General features: G+C 39.3%; 3 protein-coding genes across 3 annotated transcripts; 1 reads left to right on the top strand and 2 right to left on the bottom strand.

Moving 5' to 3' along the window:
- Nucleotides 1-1,087: 1,087 nt before the first annotated feature.
- LOC135619253 (ATP-dependent Clp protease proteolytic subunit-related protein 4, chloroplastic-like) lies at nt 1,088-4,951 on the top strand. The gene is made up of 7 exons (XM_065121093.1): nt 1,088-1,317; nt 1,640-1,843; nt 2,811-2,866; nt 3,494-3,620; nt 3,723-3,794; nt 4,371-4,484; nt 4,579-4,951. Exons 1-7 carry the CDS (start codon nt 1,150-1,152, stop codon nt 4,612-4,614), a joined length of 777 nt encoding a protein of 258 aa, XP_064977165.1. The 5' UTR covers nt 1,088-1,149; the 3' UTR covers nt 4,615-4,951.
- A 147-nt stretch (nt 4,952-5,098) lies between these two features.
- On the bottom strand, nt 5,099-10,434 carry LOC135619252 (RNA-binding KH domain-containing protein PEPPER-like). The gene is made up of 6 exons (XM_065121092.1): nt 9,923-10,434; nt 8,050-8,293; nt 6,984-7,132; nt 6,625-6,879; nt 5,589-5,783; nt 5,099-5,454 (listed from the first exon to the last, which is right to left on the bottom strand). Exons 1-6 carry the CDS (start codon nt 10,328-10,330, stop codon nt 5,275-5,277), a joined length of 1,431 nt encoding a protein of 476 aa, XP_064977164.1. The 5' UTR covers nt 10,331-10,434; the 3' UTR covers nt 5,099-5,274.
- A 491-nt stretch (nt 10,435-10,925) lies between these two features.
- On the bottom strand, nt 10,926-17,300 carry LOC135619251 (protein ORANGE, chloroplastic-like). Its single transcript, XM_065121091.1, has 8 exons — nt 16,975-17,300; nt 16,414-16,528; nt 15,391-15,507; nt 15,216-15,302; nt 13,877-13,953; nt 12,484-12,611; nt 11,651-11,787; nt 10,926-11,397 (listed from the first exon to the last, which is right to left on the bottom strand). The coding sequence occupies exons 1-8, from the start codon at nt 17,193-17,195 to the stop codon at nt 11,320-11,322; spliced, it is 960 nt and encodes a 319-aa protein (XP_064977163.1). The 5' UTR covers nt 17,196-17,300; the 3' UTR covers nt 10,926-11,319.
- Between the last annotated feature and the right edge of the window lie 260 nt (nt 17,301-17,560).

The raw sequence follows: 17,560 nt of genomic DNA, 5'->3' as shown, positions 1-17,560 counted from the left end.
TTTTGAAATTACTGTGGAACCATCGCCTAGTCACGTAGAATTGGTGATTACATTAGGTATCAAATCGTTTCCTCTGTTCATTAAATTTCCGATCCGAGATCTATGGGGTCTACGCATCCGAAGCCATAAGTCATAGACGACCGTTGCCTCTCCCTGCACATCTCTGATGTCTCCGTCAACGGTCAACCCCAACGACGCCAAATCCTGACGACAGCATTGTCAGGCTTCGACGGACCCTTCCGCAGCTTGCCGGACGACATCCTCTCCTTCCTTCCCGCCAAACACGCCGTGCGGACCACTGTCCTCTCGCGAAGATGGAATCTCGCCTCTGGACCTCCGTCACCGACCTCGACTTCAACTTCGCGTCCTTTCCTTGTCCTCTTGCGTTCGACAGGTTCGTCACGACCATGCTACGCACCCGCAGCGGTGAGCGGCCCATCCACTCCCTCAGCCTCTCCCTCGGATCCCGCAACGACAAGGATAATGTCGCTGAGTGGCTGAACCACGCTCTCCGCTGCGGCCTCCGGAAGCTCCATTTCTGAGAGCTCCGAAGCCGTCGTGCGTACCGCAATTACAATCGCTGATATGTCGATCTGAATCTGCCCGACTCCATCTTCACCTGCTCATCGTTGACGGAGCTGGTCCTGAATGCGCCGCCTGTGGCGCCTCATTGGCCTACTCCATCGAGGATACCTGGTGCTCACGGACCGCAACTCGTCGGGCGGCATAGTCTCTTCTTGCTGCCCCGATCTCGAGGTCTGGGACAGGTCCAATTGCTACCAGCCGGAAGTTCTCGCCGTCGGTTGCCCTCGCCTCGAGTCTTTTGACCTCAGAGCATGTCGAGGCCTCATCAAACCGAGCATGATGGGGCCGCAGCTCACGCGTCTCGTGGTAGGGTGTTGATAAGTTGAACCCAAAATATACCTTATCAGTTGGCACACACATTTCTCTCTCCACCGACATCATCTAATGCACAAAAAAATCATTCTCTTTTGTCACATTATTTCATGAACATTTATTTGTTTAATCTTATATATTAATTTTTATTTTGGGAGAAGCGAAGTGATGGTTGACTTTGGTCAACAATATAATGAGGTTAGTGGAGGGAGAGGGAGAGGGAGAGGGAGAGGAGGAGCACCGGAACCCAAAATGGCATTCGTTCTCGCCGCTTCTCCTTCTCTCCGCTCCACGGGAGGCTTCGTTGCCGGAAGTCGACTTCCCGGCGATTCCTTGAGGTACAAGATCTCCAAGCCCTCGCTATGTTGTCCGTCCTCGCCCGCCTCCTTTGCCCGGAAATGCTGCCTCTCCGCTTCAATGGTATCGATCTTGCTCTCGGTCTTAGATTCTTGAACCCGTCCTTGATTTGATGTTTGTTTCTTGCTACGCGTTTTCGCCTCGGTTGATTTTTGGTTGCCATTGGTCAAGTCTATATGCAAACGCATGCATGCCTGCCTATACAACTCTGTTCCTAATTGTTGGAATCAGGCGCTAGATTGATCGTTTAGGGTTTTGATGTGCTTGTTCCTCCATCAATTGCTCGATCAGTGATTGTGATGGAAACCTGATTAGAATTCGGCTCAAGCAATTTCTACCCGTGGATTATCCCCTGCATAAGCGTATGACTATTTTTTGTCGATAGCTCGTCCCTTTTAGAAGAGATGACGCTCGGGAGCCGCCGCCTCCAGATTTGGCGTCTTCCTTGTACAAGAATCGGATCGTATACTTGGGAATGCCGCTCGTCCCATCCGTTACGGAGCTCATCCTGGCAGAGTTTCTTTACCTTCAGTACGAGGATGCTGTGCACCCCATTAATCTTTACATAAACTCGGCTGGCGCTGCCAAGGTTAAGAACCCTTTCTTAATGCTCTTATCATACGATGAACACGTATTTATTATTCATTCATATGGCGAACATATACAAAATATATAACCTCATATGGACCAAGAGAGCATATATTGCTTATTGTAAGGCCTTGTAGCTTTCTATTCGATAATGTGTTATCCGGATTGATTTACGTGTTGGCTTATTTTGATGCGATCCATCTGACCTGCATCCACATCTGACTTTAAATGGTGTTAAACATTCATCATATCAAGTCTTTATGGATTATGACATTATCAAAAAGAGACATATGTGTGGATGCATTAATAAAATGGTGGTACAAGGCTTTGGCTCTTGCTATCGAGACATGAAGGGCCGATGGATGATTGAACAAAAGTCAAATTGAGAATTTACGTGCGCAAGGGCTGGCATGTTGCTCTTTTACGATTTGGGTGACCAAGGTTTGAGCCATGGAAATAACATAGCCTTCTTGCTTGCAGGCAGGGGTAAGACCAAGACCATGTCGGTTGACCTTCCCCGAACCCTGTATACATGCACCTTTGTTAATATTTGGCATTTAGTTCATTGTAGCACTTGTCCTTCTTTTTAGTTATTCAGTGATTAAATATTTGCATATGGTTGATGTGGTCTTACTTGGTCTGTTATCCAGATAAGATGATCTAAATTAGTAACACAAAGTATTTGAGAATTATGATTGTTATTGACAACCCCTTTTGTCTATAGGCAGAAGGAGTAATCTGTTACCTGTTACAAAGATTATTTCTTCAAGTTTGGCATGGGAATTAGCAAACGCACTCGAAATCATTGTTGAACCTAACAACCCATTTATATGTTGCTTGATTTGATTTGATGTAGACATACTCTTCTGTCTATTTTATCTGACAGAATTCTTTTTGTTAGAAGTTGCCATATGTGGTGTTTCTTAAGTGGTCGGTGCATTAACTGATATAAGATTTTCTCTTTCCAGGTTGGAGAGAAACTGCCGTCTGTCACAGAGGCTTTTGCGATCTATGATGTTATGAGGTCAGCCAAGTACATGCAAGATTTGAAACTAATCTGATGATTTTGCCATGATACAGTGCACCTATCTGAAGCAGGTCTTTCCTAGTGTTCTTATATACCTTACCTTGTAGAGGGAGGGAGGTTAGGAGGTTAAGGGAAATAGGAATATTTGCTAAAATATCCTTGAAAAAATGATTGATCGTGAGCTTGTGTACAAAATGGTATGGTGATGGAAATCACCACAAAAGATGTTAAATTCAAAAGAGAAATTTGGACATTTGCTGAAAAATCCTTGAAAAAATGACTAAGATTTGATTGGCACAAAAGTAGACGACTGTCGAGGGTGAAAATTTCAAGAAAAATTATTTTTCAATAGCAACTCCAAGTTCCTTTTATGAACCAAATGAGATTCGATGTAGACGGGCCCATGTAGGTGGTCAAGGTGTAGAGTGTTTAAATTGGAAGTTGGATGGTGAGAGCATGATCTAGTTTGACCATTTAAAATTGCATTTGATTTTTCTTTATCTGTCTCATAATTCTTCTTTAACTCATAATGAGCTGATAGATAATTTGTTATTATTGAGGACTTTGAATGTTAATTAAAGTCTTCTTTGTTTTATGGTTTAACAAGTTTCTCCGTGATACAAGATTCGTTAAACCACCTATTTTCACACTTTGCGTTGGCAATGCTTGGGGAGAAGCTGCTCTACTTTTGGCTGCTGGTACTAAAGGACATCGTGCTGCTTTGCCATCATCGAGAATAATGATCCGGAGGGTACAATATTTATCAGGCTTTTTTGTTATTTTTCCCTACTTTTTTTTGGGAGGGCTTCTTGATATGTTTTATCACATGATATCAATCTCCTCTGATTGGCAGCATGCTGCTCAATGTCAAGAAGAAGATACCGATTCTGTAAGGAAAATAGTAAGGGACACAAACTTTGAGTTGGTAAGAAAATTGTTAACTTGAGCCTGTATTTTGCTTACATTATATGCTGAAATAGCACCTTGTAAATTGCCTTTGGCCGAAGGGTATAGTTCGCTTTATGTTGACAGGACATTTGGTTTAGCGAATATCTGATAAGTGTTGTTGCACGTTCTTCAATTTGAAGTTCTCAAAAACATATAACAGAAAATATTTAGATTGTCACAAATCCAGATACTGTATTAATTGTCCTATAGAATATGATGATCAGCCTTGCTTGTCTACAAATTGGACATTAGGTCTTCTACGATAACGATGTGACATACGTGCAAAGCTAAAAAAAAAAAAAAAAAAGCTGATTGGCGGTCCCAACCGAAGGGTTTCATGTGATAGCTTCTTAATCTTCATATGCATTTGCTACATATATCACTTTGTGGTACACTTTGTAGAGAACATAAATCTAGTGTAGGATTTTGAACTGGTATTAAGCATTCAATGTCATCTATCAGTGACACTTTCTTGCTTCTTGTTTCATTCTGCTTTTAATTTTTATTGCAAATTGGTCCCTTGTCGGTGGTGCTAACGCAGTTGCATCGTTAGATTTGTCTCTACTCATTCCACACAGGAGAACCTCCCTGGAAGATCAGCGAAGACATCAGGCGACCAAAGTACTTGACTCCTCATGAAGCTGTTGAATATGGCATAATTGATAAGGTACACACACCCTGGTACTCTTCTTCTCTTTTTTTTTTTCCTTGGCGAACCATGGCAGAATATGCAGCAGCTATGGCCCTTTTCGATTTTGCAGGTGTTGTACAATGAAAGAGAGCCGAAGGAAAGATAAGGCAGCGTCCGATCCGATCTTAGTGGAACAGTTGTTCCGAGCATCGCAACGATGTGGCGAGCCACAATTTCTCACCATGTGCCACTCGATTCCGAACCAAAGTCTGAAGCAGGAATCTCTAACGAGTTTGCCCATCTTATTTTGTTTTCGCAAATATATGTTCTGTTCTATATGCAGTATATGATCTCTTCGGTGCAAAGGTGTAGATATTTTATCATGACCATATAAGAATGAGGCAGATTCATACACTACATTCCAAATATTTAGTATGGAACCTATCGATAGCACCTCTCCTTTAGAATGCACCAGAATCAAAAAGTATAATATTTAGAATGCACCTCTCCTTTCCTACCGATCAAAGTAACCTTCTCTTGAACCAGAATCGAGAGCCAACGTTGCATGGATGCAAGACCTTTTAATGGGTCTTCTTGCCATGCAGGTAGTAAATTTACACTAGCAGAATGGCACCACACACACACCACAATTAGCAGCCAACCGAAGATTAAAAACAAAGATGCAGTTACTGTTGGATCATGTGGAGAACCTCATACAGACTAATATTTAGCTATTACTGAATCTGATCAAGAAACATAAACTCCCAACAGATTCTTCTTAAGTGACATACAAGGTGCTTTTGTGCAAGCAGCAGGAGGCTCTTTCTCAAGGCCTATATCCACCGTACCCTCCTAGTCCAGACGAACCATATCCACCGTAGGAATGTGATGCATAAGATGAGGATGGGTATGCTGTACTCGCCAACTGCGAGTAACTCGATCTCAATCCTGTATCAACACCACCATAGTTGCTTGACACAGGTTCTCTACGCCCCGTGATGAACTCCTGCAGAGGATAGAAGAAGGCAACAAGGTCATTTTTGAGAGAAAAGCAGCAGAGGTAGGCATCCTGCGTGCAAGTGTTATCCCTCCATCATCCATGAGGAGGGAAAAGGCAGGGGAAAATCATGGGCAAGCTACCTGAACGAGCTGTCGAGCAACATGAACCTGTGCCGTTGTGCCCTTCATTTCAACAGTTATCTCATCAGGCAATCCTCTGGTCTCTTGAACAGTAATTACTGCTCCACTGGTACGTCTTATGTATGCTATATTGCCCCCTCCTATACCAATAATATCTTCCGCATATGTAAGTGGAATTTGCGTTTTCTGTGTGACCTGCATCGGCAAATCAGATCAAAATATAGTTCAACAATATAGCAAATACAAAACAGGCTCAATCAGATGATTTCTGAAGCAATAATACAAAAATCTATCACATATTTTCTTCATACTTAGAACAATAGGTAAAAATATTATGCAACTTCAGGCACTTGCTGTTTGTTTTACTTTTTAACCATGGCCAATGGTTTTCTGAGCCAAAAAAGCTTCTAGGAGAATCTTATTGAACACTGTATATGTTGTCAAACTGAACTTCAATAAGTTAAAAAAAAAAAAAAAAGAGTAATCAATTTTCTTTTACCACAAGTTTTTGGCTAAGAACCAACAAGCTGTTCTACAATATTGATGTAGGAACTAACAGAGGTACTTGAGTAGGCAAGGACACAACATATTGATCACAACATCTTTTATCTTCTAGGCAAGTTCTTGATTTAGCAATATGTATAGTACTCATCTAATGTAAGAAAATATAAATCCACAATTGAAATGCTTCGATGTTTTCGATGACATTAGATATTGAATCTGTAGATTATTCCTCCGAAGGTAAATGGTCAACAACTAATATTTCTCCATCTGAACAGAGCAATGAATCAGCAAATAATTTGATCCGGTTTCTTTTTCAATTATCTACGATGCCTAAAAAACATAAAGTGCTAAGGCACATGTCATCAAAGATAACTAAAAAACATTCCTAGGCATGCTTGTTATATCCCTATTCATGTTTTGAAACTCTTAGCAATCATGCGTATAAAGACTAAATCCACAAAACAAGCATGCAAGAACGTAAAAAAAATTCTAACAATCTTGCAGTGACACTAAGGGATGATGGATCAAGTACCTCTAAAGCACTGCCAGTGCGCCCGAGTGCCGAAGAACGTAAACCAGATACAGCAGGATCCTGTCCATATAATGCCAGTCCGCTACGTGGTATTTGTGAGTCTAATTGAGATTCACGATCAATAAAAAAGGAATCTCTCTTCAAAGGAAGACCATAGTCATTGGCAATTGCAGACTGTTGCACACCGTGGCTATAAGATTGAGTGTTTTCACCCCATGTGTCAACTGGCCTGTCTTGTGTAACTGGTGTATTATACTAACAAAATATTGGAAAGTGATACCGATTATTAATAAACATCTAGTTGGCATGGCCCACATTGTAAATAAAGTTAAAGTTCAAGCATTTGAAGAAAGTCTTACACTCTTCTCAAACAAAGGAAGTACACTGTGATCAACCAAAAACTTCCTGAGATGCCCAGTAACTGCTTCAAGGGCTTTGAGGACCTTCAATGATTCACCCTGTATTTCTACAATTCTTTCATCTGGAGCAGCATAAAATGGCAACTCGCCTATGCAATAAAAGAATCAGATGCCATGTGTTTTCGATATATTGCATACTAATAAAAATAGTTATCTTTGGTAAATTAATATATCCCAAAATGTCATGTGAATAGAAAAATAGTTGTTACATATCAGTTGAGTGGCACATTTTTTGCATATGGTTGATCCATTCAAAACTTTAAGCCTATTCGACAGCTTGTTATATGGGTGAAAAGGAAACTGATTCTCTTAGCATAATCAGTCACCAGCAACACGTGTATATTAGTTAAGAATTATATTGAATTATTCTAGTAGGATGTTCCCGATTTTAAAAAATATTGAAAAAAAAGTTAAACACAGATAACATAGAACTAAATACAAAAAAAAGTGAGATCCTGATATGGCATAAAATTCATGCTTTTATTTATCGACTTTCCATCTAGACATTGTCAAGCCTTTTTGAGTGAACTCAGGTATCTACCTGGCTCCACATAGAAAGGCAGCTTCACAGCATGTAGGCCTAGTAAACTGCTATTTGGGTATAGCAACTACAAGACCAGGAACTATTATAGTTTCATATCAGAGACTCATATACTTCTCAATGGTTGTATCATTCATTAAGATATTGTCCATATGGATGGTCAAATTTTGGTCACTGTCCAAAAGTCAGCTATTTACCCCACAAGCCTACAAGTGAGATATCATTCAAGTTCGTCAACACAATTCAACACAACACATCTCATTCTTTGAGAGCAAAAGAAAAGAGTTTCAGATTTATCATGTGCTCTTAAGTTGGCATAAAGATCATAGTAATCATATTAAGCAGAAATAGAAACCAGATATGATTAAGCAAAATTAGTTTACCAGGCAAATATCAACCAAAAGAACAGATAATCCAAATTTCAGTTTCTTGTCACCAATTATGTAAGGACATAGAAGCACATACCTGATAGAACCCGCACAGTGGCATTACTACTCTCTTGAATAGACCTTATTGCTTCACCTTTCTTCCCGATCAAATTCACAGCTTGTGATGAGGCCACCAACAATCGGACTGAACATGTACCAGGAACAGATCCTGAGTTTGAGCTGCTATCTGAAATACCATTAACACGTTTGAAGATTCTTAGCACAGCATCCATAGCTGGGGATATCTCAGCTTCTGGTTCTTCTTTACCAGATATCAGAACCTGAACATGAAAAAGTAAAACAAGTATCTCAATTTCAAACAACCAAACAACAAAAAAAAAGCCCATGCATGGTAGATACAAGATAAAATGGCCTAGATAACAATACAGATAAATCTACATATTGAACCAACAAACTTAATGAACTAAAACATGTTGATAACCTTTTCAATACTTCACAGGTTTAATATCTCCATTAGTTAAAAGGATTTATGAAATGTGAACAATCTTCAAGTAGATGATTGCCCAGGGCACATACAACACATTGCACACAAATTGTAGGATCTAAGAATAATATCCTAAAAGTTCTTTAAACATACCCTTGCATCACAAAGCAAGGATCTCTATGTTTCTTCAACCATACAAAGGTGCAACAGAAAAACATAAAGGTAAGAAGTTTGCTGCTTTCTGGTAAAACCGTCTAGGCCTTGGACACCTTGCATGTGCATGCCCCAATGCAGCAACTTAAGTTGATGTGCTATACAAAACCCGCCTTATATAAGCACTCCACTAAATGCTATCATGATTCAGAAAGTTGCATGAATTTTATTTCCGTTCTTACGACAGCTCAAATTTGAGCTCTTTCTTTTGTGTATTTCATTCTCAATAGTGAAAAAGATCCATGTAGCCGACCCTAAATAGTTAGAACTTACAGCTTTGTTGTTGTTTTGGCGTATTCTATACATTGTATACATATCTAACTTTAGTATGGGCATACATATATATGTATTACATATGTAGAAAAAGAGAGAAGCAGCAGCCTCAAAAGTTCTTAACCACATCAAATTATGATTTTCTGAAAATTTTGCCTCCATTCTATTTCCTCTCTTATCATGAACGCTGAAATTTTTGCCTCCACTCTATGTCTACATTTGTTTTGTAGACATAGATACATATGTGTTGTTAGAGGAGAGAGAGAGAAGAAGGAACAAACATGGAAATTCTTAATCTCCATCAGTGTCAACTTCCAAGATCTCCAATGTTACATACTAATATCAACCAAGTAAGCACATCATTATGGTGAAATGCCCCAATTTCCCCAATTTCATAAGACACACACACACACACACGCGCGCGCACACACAAACACGGGACTTTAGTTGAAAGTTCATAAGACAATCATTATGGTGAAATGCCCCAGTTTTCAAACCTGGGGTTACCCAATGAAGCCTTCTACACACACACACGGGACTTTAGTTGAAAGTTCATAAGACAATCATTATGGTGAAATGCCCCAATTTTCAAACCTGCGGTTACCCAATGAAGCCTTCAACATAAACACACACATGGGACTTCAGTTGAAAGTTCATAAGTCAATCATTATGGTGAAATGCCCCAATTTTCAAACCTGCGGTTACCCAGTGAAGCCTTCTAAAACAGTCACCTTCACAAAAGTTGGCAAATAAAAGCCACTATTTTCCTTTCGTCCCGTTATTTTGTGAGATTAACACAAATTTAGGAACTTTGAGTTCGTAATTCCAACTATCAACTTCAAATCTTTCAGTCATCAAAGAAAGAACCATTCTTTCGCAAACTAAGAAGTCAATCAGATGCTAGACAGAAAAAAGTTATAGATCGACAGGAAGAAAACATAGTTAAAAGAAACCCTAAAACAAGGGGCGAAAGACTAACAATGCGATCACTGACGCCGATGGGCCCTTCAAGGATCCGAACGCGAGCCTTGGTCTCCTCGCAGAGCTTCTTGATGAGCTCCCCCTTGCGGCCGATGATGCTCCCCACCTTCAGAACGGGCACTACGAGGCGGAACACGTTGTCTCCGGGCCACCCGGGCCACTTCTTGACTTCCACGCCGCCACCCTGCGCCGTCGGGGCAGCCTCAGCGGGAGGAGACTCGTCCTCCGCCGCCTCCTCCTCCTCGGCCTCCTCCTCATCCTCCTCTTCCTCCTCCTCATCCTCCTCGGCGGCGGCGTCGTTCTCCTCGGTCTCGGCCTCCGCGGCGGGGGAGGATGGCACCTCCGCCTTGGTCTCGGCTTCGGCGGAGGTTTCGTTTCCGGCACTGTTTTCGGGCTCCGCCGCCATACCTGGCAGTAAGATGGATCTGAGAAAGAAGGGTTTTGGCAGCTGTGGTAAATGAAAGGGGGCGACGGGGTTTAGGTTGCGTTGCTCGATAAATCGGTCAATGACAACTCTGTCCACTGTGTCCAACTTCAATACCATCAAATGGTATTTGCACGTGCATGCCTCGCACGTGCACGTGAGACGACGGAAATGGGCCGGATTGGGCTCCACGACTACGGTGAGCGAGGTGTTGGGTTTTTCTTGCCGGGACCAAAAGTACATGAGATTGGTTTGGATCCATATATATATATATATAATAATTATTACGGCATATGAGAGAATATTGTAATGAACGACGAGCATAACAATGTAACGCATTATTCTTTGACGATTAATTTAACATGCCACTTGAGCTCACAGTGAAGGGATTAAGGCAGACACATGCTCTCAAAATACTTTGCGAACTTGAGCTCTGAACAAGCTCACCCATCTGGGGCCAGACATTTCGATCATATTTTATTTCCATTCATATGTTGATTTTTCACATGATAAATCACAATCTCACTTTGACCTGCGAGTAAAAACATATATATATACATATATATGGATAGACATATATATAATGTCCTTTAGAACCAATTATTATTATATGACAAGTACGTCTTTTCACGCAGTCCAACCGCAAGACACGGCAGCATTATTCTGTACATCATTGGTCATCATCTTACGCGCTTTAAACAAGTCTCTAATGTTTTACCCATCTGCATCGTAATATAATCACGGAGTTCCAGCATTCAGGGAGGGACCTCGGTTAGCTTCCCCATTCTTTCTCAACGAAGCTTCTCTTTTTTGCCTATATATACATTACATATGGACTGCGAGTGTCATGTAGGAGGAATGCTTCAAAGAAGAAACATACAGCCTGCCTAACCAATCCGCTGGTGAATTTAGAAACTGCTAACTGAAACCATGCACAGAAATCCGAACTGACAAGAGACCACCTGCATGATCTAATCGAATGGATCGATCCGTGGGTCATGCTCACTGGCCATAGCCATCCCTGTGCAGAGACACGTCGGACACATAACCTGCAAACAAGCCACCTAGCATGAGTTCTTGTGACATTGGCAAAGACAAGCAACAAGGCCAGCCATCTATTGATCTGAGAGCTGTAGAAAAACGGGCATAGAATGGGGAAAAAAATGAATTTTCTGGTAATAGCAATAAAAAATTTTAGTCTCAGTAAGTAGTTGCAGAGTGGTGGATTATTGTTAGTTCACAGAACATATAAGACAACAAACAGGATCCATAAAACTGCCAATTTGCATCATTATATCTCACCTTCCCTGAACCTGAACAATTCGAGCACCTCTCTGTTCGAGGCGACGATAAAGGCTGATCACCATCATTGACTGTGGCGACAGACTGAATTAAAACAACAGCTCCTGTGCTTGAACAGCGAGCACATGCGAGATAACCTGCATGTGATACGAATAAATTTATCAGATAGAATACATGGGAAACACGGGCAACCTGTTCGCCTGCCTTGGATAGTAAATTCCATTTGAACTCTAAATCAAAGATTGTTATCAAGGCTAAAAATCCTTCCATTAGAGGTACTTCATAAGCTGTTAAGCAGGAAAAAAGACTGTTTGGTTTAGTACTCAATCGATCAATATAAGTACAATGGTTTCTGCGTAACATGAACAAGTTATCATCGACATACAAATCAACTGATTCTGAATCAAAGAATTTTCTTCATTTTGGCTAGCACGCATACCATAATGTTATAAGATATAATTGCTATTCAACTAGCATTGTCACTACTCGAAGCATATTTCATCCAGCAATCAAGGCATTTAATATATGGCTATCGACCTCAAAGGAAGAATACCATAATAAGCAAAAGAAGAAAGCTTCTGGATTCTTGATTCTACACAAAACTATCAATTTCTCTCTTCTCCCCTTTTCTCCTCGGTTGAGGTTACCATTTCCCACACCACCAGTCCATCTTGTCTATAACCCTAAAACCTAAACCCCTTCAACATCACAGCAGAAGAATAAGAGATGATATGAGTGTACAATAACAATAAATAATAGATCACAAATTTTATGTAATTAAAATGATATAAATTAATAAATTTCAAGTGAAAGCTTAGGATCTTGAAGATTACCAGTGCCTAAACAGTATCTGCAACGCTTTTGCTCCTGTTGTTGGACATTGTTGATCTCAACAATCATTAAAGCTGATATAACTCCTACCGCTCCACCTGAGAAGGATGCTACTATTGGATCGACCTGACTGCAAATCATTTTGCAAATATCCAGTGAGAAATGAATATACAACCCAAAAAATTGGCAAATAATGCAAAAGCATACTATAATAATGCCTTTAACATCATTCGCTCAAAAAAGTTAAAAATGCTGATTAAGGAATGTCCTTCACAAGAAAAAACCAGGAGTAATAAAGAAAAAAATTTATGCTTTGCATACATGAAGAGGTGATAGTTGGTATTCTATTTATTGCCCGAACAAACTAAACTAAGAGAACATGTCAGGCTCTCGAATTCACCAAAACAAAATGGCACTTTCAATTTTACAAAAGAGGAAAATAACAAGCAACATATGCAATAAATACATTATTTTTTTAAAAAACTATCAACACTTCGTATCCCAAAGTTTCAGTTGCATTTAAGAGAGATCAGCATCCTTCAAGAATGAAAGGCATTATAACAAATTGCAATGCCAATTATCTGGAAATCTAACTCATAGGCTCGTATAATATGTTTTGGGGGTATGGTTCAATCTAATGATGGTAACAATCTGAATGCTGAACTGATAACTGGGTAGCCTGTTATATATTATAAAAATAATATACCATTTCAAATGTTATCTATTTTCTTGAGTGCCATCATTTTTTAAGTTTCAAATTTTGACTTTGAGACATTTTCCTAAGGATGGCACAAGACAACTGTACTATACAACGATGGTTCCAATCACTCCCGCATCAAAATATCCACAACACAGTCTCAGAAATACTGCTCATCCCAATATTTGGAGTTTTACCAACCTTGCCCAAGTAGCCCACCTACTAAAGAAATACGATAGGTTTGAATTATTCAAAGCCCCTAAAGTAGTGACAAATAATGGTTGGGCAAGGATTAAATATTGGAAATATTCATATTCATATCCACTTTTAATCAGTGGATATGAATATCAAATGGATATTAAATTATATAACCATATTTGTCCAGAACAGATATAGTCATAATTATTGAGGAACTTAATGAACTACGAAGTCAAAAAGTGTAGCAAGTGCTACCTATTAGATCAACAACTTATAGGTAGATCAAAAACATAAAGAAATCATTCTTATAGTAAAAGTGGTAGAACAGATCACCTTTGGACTTAGAAATTATAATTAACAAGCTGCTTCAACAGGTTAAAAACATGTCACAGTTATAAACTTGATGGTCGAACTCTCAAAGAAACTCCTGTGCCAAATGACAGTGAGCAAACCAGTATAGTTCATCTTTTATCCTAAGTGCATCACAGCCAAGACAGTACCTTAGTTGCATTGGCAAATGCATACTACGTATAAAATCTGCATAAGATGTTCCCCCTAGTCCCAACTTGAGCTCCAGCTGGAAAGAGAGAGAAGGGAAAAAAAAGTTACCAGGTCAATGTATAGCCATAATAGAATCAAATATTAAATGGAAACAGGAGAAAGTTCATGTTTCAAGAAGTGTTGATGTGTGTCCACCAGAACAAGTGTATTTACAGATGAAAATATGGCATATATCACTTCTACTTGCACAAGACACAGTTGTGATTTCTGCTCATATGCTTCAAGACAGATAACAAACCCATATTAAAGCTAAGAAACAGAGAACTCTCCTGAATTATCTCAATTCTAGACAATTAGTTGTGATGTATAATCTAGAGATGCTTCAGCTCTCCTCAATTAAGAACACACAATCGCAAGCAGTCAAAAACAACCCTAATACTGAAATTTAGGCCATAAATTATTAGTTAGTTCATAAGATCTTCCTTTTTAATATGTTAACTCACTTATAAATCAGAAAGCCCATATTTGATCTGTATATGGTTTTGTTTGTCACTAAGAACAGCTTAACCATGAAGGTTTCCTGCAAAAATACAGTGCATCTCAAATCGTTCCAGGAAGCAGGATCATTTATGGAAAGTGAGAAACTTGCACCAAAGTAAGATATTGTGGCACAAAACCTGGTAGAATGGATGAAACATTAAAGATAAGTTGGTTAGATATTTTAATTACAGAAGTAAGGTACCCATATTTGCATGAATCTTAACATGTATTTTTATGGGATATGGATATGCATGTTAACACACAACATATATGTAAACTATGCATATTAGACTTGGCTTCATAGATGCACGTGAAGTTACAAGTGAAGAAACTATATCTAATCGAGAGGTACATCGCCTTTTCCTCGCACCACGCAAACCGAAATCAGGTTAATCTAGATAAGCAATTATCATGACTGCAACAAATCTTTTTCTCGGATACATGTTGTTTATGTGGACAAGTGAACTAACAAATGGCAACTGTCAAATGCACTAAGAGCTGAGGTCTACAAAAATTTGATAATTTAAATCCCTTTGATAGTTAGTAATTCCAAGTTTGTCTGACAAGTGAATGTTTTTATGTGTCTCATCACTCAATTTTTGATGAAAATTGACTAAAATATGATCATGTAATGGTATTTCTTTACAGTTTTGCACACTTCATTATCATGTAATCAGCGATGAGTAGATAAACTGATAGCAGAGACTATCATTATCATGGCATATTCATGTTTCTTTCTATTTATTTTGCCAAGCTTGAAAATCAATAGTAACAACAAGTAATTTTGAGGAGACTTACAGTAGGTGCAAGAAGGCCACCAAAGATGATGATCCCCCCAATGACAGTGAAGCATGTAGCATAGTACACCTTCAGATTTGCTGGTGTCTGATTCCAATACAGTTCGTAAAAGACTTGCATATTTTCAGAGACTAAAGTAGATATTAAATAAACCCAATGATTCATAAACAATTACCAAGGGAGGCAGAAAGGGTATGAATGAAGGGAAGTCAGGAAGTTCATTTTCTTGCTTCTCGTTAAAAATTCCTAGTTCAGCATTTTTTATTCTCTGTTGTATCCTTAGCCTGCGAACCTGCAAAAGGTCAAAAGGAATTGTTGAAGAAGCAAATTGTCAGGACAAGCGAACTATAATTTGCAATATACTACACAACTTACTGGATTAGGTTAGGCACTCACTCCTGGAGACTTGCAGCATATGTTAATCTACTGATCTTATCTATGAAGTCATGCACAAAAATGATTGTTTACAGAATGAATATATGTTACACCACGACAAAGTATCAGGTGGATAGCATAGGATCTATGTCTGTGCTATAAATCTTTTAATTTCCTCACATCATCAGGGCAAACTGTCGTCAAGTACTTCAGGGTTCATCTGTATCTTCTTTTGCATAAGCAGCAAGTATTCCTGACAGTAAAGTTTCAAAGGTACATAAGGACAAGACAATCTGTATTTTTCCCAATAGGTATTATATTTTTTTCCCCATTTGGTTGATCTTCAAACCGAGTTGACTAAGTATGACAGAGCTAAAATGCATATTGCCTCTTAGATGAACTTCTGGGCTTCTTCTGTGCTGAACAAGGAAGAGATCATTCGGATGCAAGAACAAGAAGGTATAGATAAGGCCATATAACCTCCCTTTGATGGATAATCCTTCTGATTTCTCAATATTATTTTTTTAAATGGATCACTTCAATTCAATCCAAGTGACTTTAATATTTGATCTAGTAAATATTGTGATATATTTTTATTTGCACGTGATACTAAATCCTTGATTAATCTATGAGCCAATCAGGAGACACTCATGAAACCATTTCTGATATAATTTACTATAAATCAGCAAAGTCTGATATATTTTACAAAGGGGCACTCACGAAACCATTTCTGATATAATTTCACTGACGTCTAATATAAGCTAACAAATATGATACCATTCATCTAATTTCATATGTGCTTAGTAGATCAAGAAAAACTCACCTCCTCCATGTGCAAAAAGATCTTATTTCGACGACTTTTGATGTTGTCTTGGATTTCTTGCAATTCCATTTTTGCAAAATCCTGAACTGTTTCAGGTCCTTCGATTATACAAAAGCTGCATTTGTAGAAAAATGGCATAATAAATCAACATAAGGAGAACGAATGTACATGAACTGCAATAATTTGGAGATTATCCACATCAAAGCATGCTTTATTACATGGCAACATACGAGGATTATTTCATACACATATGACGGAATCCAAAAGGAATTCATAAAGACGACAACACTGGTACACTTGGCTGTTTTAAGAAGGAGCATTGACTTCAAATCATTCAGCAAACATGACGTGATTACCTTGCCTAGAAAAATCAAACGGCTTTTTTCATGTCTCCTAATAGTCACAGGAGGGTGACATCGCCAAACTGGTTAGGTTATGAAGAAAAACAACAGTCTCGAATCAAATAAAACCAAGAACTCAGCGAACGATGATGTCGACGCAAACGCAAACATCAAAGTCAGCTCGATCTTAACCTAGAAAACAAAGACTTGAGAAGAATACCCTGCGGGGTTTTTCTCGGCCAAATCACCGGGGCCGGCCGTGTCGACCGAGGAGGAAGAAGGGACAGCAGCATCGGCGTCTCCCGAGGCCCTCGGCGTCCACCTCAAGATCGCCGGCGGCTGCTGCCTCTCGATCTTACTCGTCGGAGCGAATCTCCAGCTCGGATGGCGAGGGACGAGCGGCTTCGAGGGGGGTCTCACTATTCCACCGGAACAGAGCATCTCTTTGCCCTCTTTTGCCTTTCCTCTTTCTTTGGTGTCTAATTCTTGTTAAAGAGGCGGCAATCTTCTCATTCTTTTTTGGTGTTTTGTGAGGAGAGGAAGCGAGCAAGTGGCCACCCACGTAATTCGTGGTGGTCAGGAACTATATAAATATATATCACAATATCGCGATGGCCACCCACGTAATCAGTAATTTAAGTGCCTTACTTTATATATATATATATATATATATATATATATATATATATATATATATATATATATATATATATATAAAATACATAATCTGCACTAAGATCCGCGGAAGAAAAAGCCCAACCTACCCCTCCTCGTTTGCTCGTGCGATCAGGAGTCCAAAGAGTAAT

The sequence above is a fragment of the Musa acuminata genome, chromosome BXJ2-8, assembly GCF_036884655.1.
Source record: "Musa acuminata AAA Group cultivar baxijiao chromosome BXJ2-8, Cavendish_Baxijiao_AAA, whole genome shotgun sequence".
In the NCBI taxonomy this organism is placed as follows: Eukaryota; Viridiplantae; Streptophyta; class Magnoliopsida; order Zingiberales; family Musaceae; genus Musa; species Musa acuminata.
This window is presented reverse-complemented; position numbering and strand designations above follow the sequence as displayed.

Bases quoted from the DNA above. Each gene is read 5' to 3' on its own strand.
- LOC135619253 (XM_065121093.1), top strand. From the start codon at position 1,150: ATGGCATTCGTTCTCGCCGCTTCTCCTTCTCTCCGCTCCACGGGAGGC. The intron at 3,795-4,370 runs GTAAGAAAATTG...TTGCATCGTTAG, and splicing joins GGGACACAAACTTTGAGTTG to ATTTGTCTCTACTCATTCCA. The intron at 4,485-4,578 runs GTACACACACCC...TCGATTTTGCAG, and splicing joins AATATGGCATAATTGATAAG to GTGTTGTACAATGAAAGAGA.
- LOC135619252 (XM_065121092.1), bottom strand. From the start codon at position 10,330: ATGGCGGCGGAGCCCGAAAACAGTGCCGGAAACGAAACCTCCGCCGAA. The intron at 7,133-8,049 runs GTATGTGCTTCT...TTTATTGCATAG, and splicing joins CACTGTGCGGGTTCTATCAG to GCGAGTTGCCATTTTATGCT. The intron at 5,455-5,588 runs GTAGCTTGCCCA...TATCCTCTGCAG, and splicing joins TTGCTCGACAGCTCGTTCAG to GAGTTCATCACGGGGCGTAG.
- LOC135619251 (XM_065121091.1), bottom strand. From the start codon at position 17,195: ATGCTCTGTTCCGGTGGAATAGTGAGACCCCCCTCGAAGCCGCTCGTC. The intron at 15,303-15,390 runs GTAATTGTTTAT...TATTGGAATCAG, and splicing joins TACCCTTTCTGCCTCCCTTG to ACACCAGCAAATCTGAAGGT. The intron at 11,788-12,483 runs GTAATCTTCAAG...TATCACATGCAG, and splicing joins CAGATACTGTTTAGGCACTG to GTTATCTCGCATGTGCTCGC.